At 46.4% G+C, this 7,540-nt stretch overlaps 1 protein-coding gene across 1 annotated transcript in view; it reads right to left on the bottom strand.

The window, feature by feature from the left end:
• Positions 1 to 5,974, bottom strand: part of CTTNBP2 (cortactin binding protein 2) — an 89,897-nt gene extending 83,923 nt beyond the window's left edge. The window contains exon 1 of the mRNA XM_050914589.1: positions 5,906 to 5,974. Coding sequence (XP_050770546.1) covers positions 5,906 to 5,974 — 69 coding nt within the window. The remainder of the gene's footprint in view (positions 1 to 5,905) is intronic.
• Positions 5,975 to 7,540: the final 1,566 nt, after the last annotated feature.

Consider the following 7,540-nt stretch of genomic DNA (forward strand, 5'->3'; position numbering starts at 1 on the left):
CCCAACCCTGATTCATACATTTTACAACATCAAGTATGTCCCCCAGGTACAACTCATCTGACCAAGTATAAAGATCTGTTTTGACTAATTCTATTTAGTTGCCTACATAGAAGTATCTAGTGCGATTTGAAATGTCCAGGGGAGCAGAGATATCTTTTTGGGACAGGTAGATATGATACAGGACTTAGGAGAATCATCCATGCCATCTGGCTGGCAGCAGAAGGCCAGCTGGGATACTCCAGAGTATCGCATATGGACCACTAAAGGAAGCCCTCAAGATAGGACTAAGACACCTAAAGGTAGGCATGAGCTATGTAAGCTAGGTACCTAATGTCCCTTTATTTTCAACGGAGAACTGATCAGCCTAGTCATAACAGCCAAGAAAGCTATTCAGCTAACCAGCCATCAGAACTATTTGCTCATGGCTCCACTGACTGTATTGGTCAGTTTTCTCTGACTGTAATGGGATATTAAACACTGTGCATACATGTAGACACCTAAATTTAAGTGTCTTGAACCCCATCCATACCTCCAAGAGTCAGCTGCTTAAGTCACTTCACTCAAAAACAGAGAAGCTCACAAACGTGTTTCTAAAACAGGTTATTCCTTCTAACCACAAGACCTAGCTCAACATAAACATAGGTATGTGGTCAAATGAATCCTAACCCTTTTCTAAATAACAGAGAAAGTATTAAAAGAAGTGGTTATAATATCCATACAGTATTCATGAATACTTCAGGGAAAACCACAATTTATTGCTTTGGCTGTGGAAGGCTTGTTCTTTAGTCTGAAACTAGGGTAAGAGTCTGTGACCCCATGCTTCTCCAGAAATTATCTGAGAAAAAATACGTGTCCATTTCCCACGCCATCCAAGAAGAACTTAAGAAGTAAGATGTGATCTATAGGAACGTTCTTGGCAACAGAAACAAATATAAAGGCAGAGAAATATCTTTCAAGGAAAAGCAATGCTGTGGAACTTGCTCCTCCACTAGGATCGAGTTTCTTGCTAAAGAGAATATCATCTGACATTAACATCCAGGACTTATATAAAATTTCATACAATCATATCTGAGGGATCGTGAGGGGACTGTACATGCATTTAATTATGCCCATCCGTTAGCTCAATGACTTCTATTGGATTGTTCACCATATGAGTTTACCTGCTTATTCTGCCCTCCTCTTCCCCAAGCACAGCTCCCTTGGTTTCCAGGTTTTTCAAAGGTTTTCTTTAAAAGGTATGGGGGAGGTTTTGTTTAGTTGCTGTGGGTTTTTCTGGCTTGAGCTAACTGCAAAACTTTTAACAGCTTCAACATTAACCATAAATATGCATCAAAACTGGGAAATTTATTTTGGAAACAAAAAACCCAGCCCCCGACTCCTCCAAAATTAGTAAGACACTGACCTTTACACATACCCAGATATTGTCATAGTAGATTACAAACATGTTTTAACAGCTAACAGACACAAAGGTACTTAGTCATGTTTTATTTCAGTGCAAGTTAGGTAACTAAGTCTTTTTTTATGGATCTAGGCCCACAACCCTTCAACAGCCATGTTTAAACTCTTACTTAAATTTAACAAGTAATTTCTATTCAGAAAGTTGCTTTCAGATAAGTCACTTCAAAGGCAAATAGTATACGATTCGATACAGATACAGGTACACATTGTTGAAACTATCTTTAGAAGTGTTCCAGAAGCTATCTTTAAGTCTTCCAGAATTTTACACCTTACCCTGTGCTACAACAGAACCAAAAATCAATGCCTAAGAAAGTTTTAATTCTCATACCATAGAGGCAGTACCTCTTCCCTAAGCCTACTTAACACCTTCCTGTTTACATATTCAAGGATTACACAGGTATTGTAAATCAACTGATCCCTTTCTTGGGTAGGAGTGGGTGCGGAGGCAGACCTCAAACCATTGCCTTCCTGAGCTCTTTCCTTCCGGTCCCAATTTCCATCTCTATTCCTATCTTGCTGTATCACCTCTGACGCCAAAGCAACGATTACACAAATGAAGCTGAAGTGGTTGGGAAAACAACAGGACATACTGCATCCTACAGATTTGCACCTCCATGCCACTTTCGCACATCCAGCTCACAGCATTGCCCCTCTGCACTTCACCTTTAATGACAGACAGTGTGACAAGTCCACATTTGGAAGAGAAAGGAACATTTGCATAGTGGACTACATTCAGTTGCTTTCTTTTCTCACCCCCAGGACCTTCACAACAAAGGAAGAGAGGCTGTGCTGCAAGTCGTGAGTAGAAGCACAGAAAAGGCAATGCTGTAGTCTGGAGTAGGGGGAAGAGAGGCAGAAAGGAGGTTTGAAGTATATCACTGCACGATGGACAAGACCAACCTCCCATCACAGAGGAGCAGCAGGACTAAAACAGACAGAACTGTGCTGTCTCTGCATCTCACCTACATGTTGGAACACCACAACAGCATTGCGCATCTGACTAGACGAAAATAACTTCTCTGAACAATAACACTGAGAACTTGTATTCAGATGAGAACAGTGGTAGTTAATCAAAGTCCTTTTGCAAGTGACCATTTTCCAGGATGTAATCCCTAATAAGAGATACAGGTTTATGGTCTCATTTTCTGCTACTTGGAATATTTTTCAGATAAGAATCTTTCCAAGTGATCTAAATCAGCCTGTATAATTGATCTGATCAAACCATTATTTAGCATTTCACTATATTGACCAGAATGGCAGTTCTACTACAAGCATTCTTGCAGATTGGTCAATAGTGAATATACCAAGCTAAGCATAAAACCCTGCACAATGTCACCACAAAGTGTCATGGAATTTCATGCTATTTATCAATTTTTTTTTAATATTGACAGTTTTTTTCTGTAGTGCAACTTTTTGTACTGTTATGTGACCCACAACAACCCAGACTGATCCTTTTGGGTATGCACACATCATTCTCAATGAAATTTTGACCGATGAAGACAGCAGCAAAATCCCTACTCTCTTTAGAGGAGTCAAGATTCCACTCTACCAATATCCTCTATATGTACAGCTTTACAGGAGGTGGAAGGCATTGTCTTTCAGAGAAAAATAACATTTATGCTTTTGATCACTGGTCAATCAAAATCAAACCCAGAAATGTTACTGAATAATTTTAACAAACTTCGTGTTTGATATAACAGGCTTTTCATAGGCTTTGTTAAAGCTACACTGAAGCTATAACGTGTGACAAGCCAGCCCTCTATGCACAGCAGGCTGATGTTCAATGTGTCAACAAAAAGACTGTCAAATTGGATTATTTCTTGCTATTATATAATCATTATTGGTAGACATTATGCAGATGGAAGTCATTCAAAGATGTTTTAAAATACACACATATGTTTTCTCTCAATTCTAGTCCAAATTGCACCAACACAATTTCACTGGTTTCAGTGCAATCAAGCTGTGCAGGTATGAAAAAAGACCAGAACCACTCCCCTGCCGTTTTTCCTTGTCATCCTTACCACAATAAAAATACCAATATTTTATGGGAAAGGAGTGGTGGGCTTACCAAATGCTGTGCTCCATCCAAGGAAACTCAGAATGACAAGATTATCGGCTTTGCTCCTAAATGTAACACACTATAGAGCAGTCTAGGCTTTTTCAGTCAAATTCCCTGGTGAATGTAAAAAAGAGGAGGGAGGGAAGCACTTTTAATCCTTTTCTACAGTGCTTCTAAAAGCAGCAAAAAAGTCTTTTTTTCCAGTGATGTTACTAATAGTGTACCAAGATGCAATAACAGCATTTAGTATCAAGAAACCCTACTGAACCGTCCTGTGTTATACATCGCCTGCTTACACCATAAAATTTACACATTAACATATTACTATTACAAATACTGTTCCTACAATTTTTACTGCACCATTTGTGCAATCAGGATTCTGAGAACTGAAAAAAAAAAAAAGGGAAAAAATCTAAAACTGTACTGAAAACAATATTTCGTTATAAGTTGAAGTTTAGCGTGACTTACAAGATAGTCACCTGGATGCTTACGGTCATCCTAAAAGTAAGCAAGATGATCCAATTCATAATTCTGCATCTTGAGTTTAAAGACAGAAAATAAGCTATTCATACTAACCCTTCAAAAGGAATATTGGATTATTGTATAAATATTTTTTAAAATCTTTTCATTGCATAGAGGAGTTCTTTTTACTTTCCTGTACAAGAGATAAAATGCAATCCACAATACAACGTTTATATTGGCAAGGAAAAAAAGATGAAAAGGAATATTAAATATTTAATGACCGAAGGCAAATTAAAAATAAAAGTAATAATTTAAAAAATATTTTGTTATTGCTTAAGTATAGCTATTACTTTTGTTAGGGAGCAACACACAGGTTACTTCCTAGCATCTCTTCAGTTTTAAAAAAATATTTTAAAAGCAGTGTGCAGTGCAGAGCTATCGCTCCTATCTTCCACAATGAGAACACCAAATTGTGTGAGTGGCTTACACTGCACTGCCTAACAGGACAATATTGGAGTGCTACTTGATTACAAGCTACTCATTTGAGGTTTTAAAACTGAAACTTAAGCAGTAATAATATGAGGATGCTAAAGAATTTAGCATTTTTTACTCAAAACTAGGGCTTTAAAGTATTTAATAGTCTGCTTTTATGAATTCTTACCTTAATATTCATTTATGTCATTGTTTTAAAAGACAGTGATGTTATAAATATTCACTGTGTAAGGTTTACTTTTTTAAAGTAAAACTCAATTTCCACAACACTGCAGAAGTTAAAACACGCAAGGAAGATTAAGTGCACAGTTGGAACAGGGTTTCAGACACGAATTAGTGCCTGTTTGAAAGAAAACAAAATAATTAAAAAAAAAATGCCAGCGATAACCTCAATTTCACAGAAACTAGTGTCCCCTCCCTTCGGGGGTCATCACCTTCAGAAACGATCCCAAGCAAAACGTGCACCACGGCGGTTTTACTGCCCTCAACTTTGCACGTCGCTACGAGGTCGAGCGCTGACAGCCCGATTTTCGACCAGCTCTCACGACGGCTGTCAACCAGGCGATTAACACGGGCTGATTAGCGCCGGTCGGTCCCCAGGCAGGTTTGACCACGCCAGGTCTGGGATGCGCCGGGCGAGGGAGAGCTGCCGGGCTGAGAGGGGTCTGCCACTGCCCGGGTGAGGAGCCGGGGGCCCACCACAGGAGCAGGCCGCCCGAGGGGATGAACCCCGGCTCCCCCGCCAGGGGCTCGGGCCGGTGAGCAGGAGAGAGGAGCCCACCGCTCGCCAAGGGGAGCGCAGCCTCCACCCGACACCGTTTTAACCGGCCGGCACCAGCCGCTTTAACCGGCTGGTACCGTTTTAACCGGCGCCGAAAACGCCACACGGGAGGAAGGCAGGACGACGCAAGCTCCTTGCGGGCCCGGCTAAAGGGTTAAAGATCAACATTTCCCCCCCGCCCTGGTCTGACAGGTCCCACCGCCCGGCCGCTGTCACCACCTCAGCCCGCCCGGAGAGACGGGGCGCAGCCGCCCTCGCTGTGGCAAGCGGCGGGAAAAGGGGGGGTGCGTGTGAGAGAGGCGAGACCGGGGAGCGGACCCCCGCTTCGTGCCCCCTCACGGGCGCCGCACGCCGGCCCCGCGCCGGGGCAGCGGGAAGGAACAATGGGGGAGAGAACCCGCCGGCCGCGTTGAGGGGAAGAGGGAGGCCAGCAGGGAGGGAGACCCCGCGCCCCTCTCTCTTCTCCCCCGGGGCGGGACGGGGCTCGGCTGCGGGACCCGCCGCAGCCGAGCCCCGTCCCGCCCCGGGGGAGAAGGAGGGCGGAGGGACGGAGCGGGGGAGGCAGGTCTCCAAGCGCCGCTTCGTCCCATCCCCACAGGGAGCCCTCCTCGCCCCGGCTGGGTCGAACCCCCCTCTCCCGCCAAGCCGGTTACCGCTGCCGTGGCCGCTGAGTCCTCCCGTCCGCCAGAGCCCGGCTCGCCGCTCGCGCCCTCCGTCGCCATCTTCCCGCTGTAACGGCTCCGGCGCGGAGAGCGGCGCGGAGCCGAGTGGCGGCAGCCGCCGCCGCCGCCGCCAGGCGCTTAACCCCCTCCCCGCCGGCAGCGAGCCCACCGGGAACGGGGGCGCTTAACCCCTCCGGCGCCGCGCAGGCGGGGCTGCCGAAGCCGAGCCGCCCCCTTCGCCGGCCGAGGCGAGCGACTCCCGCCGGCGGGCGCTCGGGTTTCCCCACCCACCCCCTCCCCGTCCGCCATAAGGCGGCCCAGAGCCAGGCGGAGGAGGGGGAGCGGGACCCCGCCGCGGGCTGCCGGCGCGCAATGGTGGCTGAGGGGAGTGCCCCCGCCACTGCGCTGCCCGGGCCCCACGCAGGCACCGCTCTCCTCCCTTCCCTCCCCCGTGGCTTGGGAGCAAGAGAATGAAAGGAAAGGTTATGGATGGGGCGGAAAAAAAAAAAAAAAAAAAGGGTTTTTACAGTGGGCTTGGCTCACCTGATCGGTGAGATCCTTAAACGAGCTGAAGCCTTTGAGGGAAGGGCATCTCTTTGCCTCTTTCCTTCTGGGGGTGCTGAGAGAGGGAATCACCTCTCCCTCCCCGTCCCCCGTGGAGGGGCTAGGGGAGGACATTTCTGCTGCCAGCCCGTGCTTACTGGCTTATTTTCAAGGCAGAGTGGCTTAAGAGCCTGTGTGAGGGTGGACCTTCATCCAGGCCCAATGTGTCAGGCCCAATGCTTTGGTGCCTCTGAGCCCCAGCCCTGGAGCCCACCCTGGCCTGGGGCTGCCCTTTGCCATTCCAGGCCGGCACCAAAGCTGAAGCCTGTTCTAACTCCTCCAGAGGAAGGTTCAGGCTGCTGAGCTGAACCCGCTACCACAGGCTAAACGTTGCCCCACCTGGAGCACCCCTCCATCTGTGCCACATTGTCTGCCTCCAGGTGATGTTCCTCAAGGTCTTGCCTCACTGCTTTCACCCCGCAACGGGAGCCTGCCTAATGAGCTATACACCGAAAACCAAATCCAAACATAGTCTTCTCTGGAACCAGCTTACATCCATTGCAAGCTGAATTTGCAATACTGTTTACTCTGCAGCCACATACAACTTCCACCAACAGCGGGCTCCTCTGAGCCTTGCCAGCCTCCTCCTTTCGCAGGGCTGCTTCAGGTCTAGGTTCATGCTGAACTCCCTTGGCACCGCAACCAGACAGAAATGGGCCAATGCCTTCCCTTGGTCAAAGACAGCAAATGTTCTTCAAAGCATGCTGTACCTGAGAATGTAAGTATAAACATGCATGAACTTTTTCCCCTTTACATTAGCGGAACGGGAACTGATGAGTGACTAGTAGAATAAACTCCAACTGTAAAGTAAACGTACACTGAACAGAGTGAGCAGAAGGCAGTGTATAGGATCCATTACAGGGCACATAAAATCCAGTTAAACAGATGCTTTCTGAGTTTAGGGTTTGTTTTTCTTTTTCCTTAAAAATCATCTAGCTTTCCTCCTACTCAAGCTTTACACTTTTTATAACTATAGTGAGTGCTCGCATCCTTTCTACCACCGAAGCTGAGAAATTCCATTGA

Source organism: Gymnogyps californianus, chromosome 1, assembly GCF_018139145.2.
Source record: "Gymnogyps californianus isolate 813 chromosome 1, ASM1813914v2, whole genome shotgun sequence".
In the NCBI taxonomy this organism is placed as follows: Eukaryota; Metazoa; Chordata; class Aves; order Accipitriformes; family Cathartidae; genus Gymnogyps; species Gymnogyps californianus.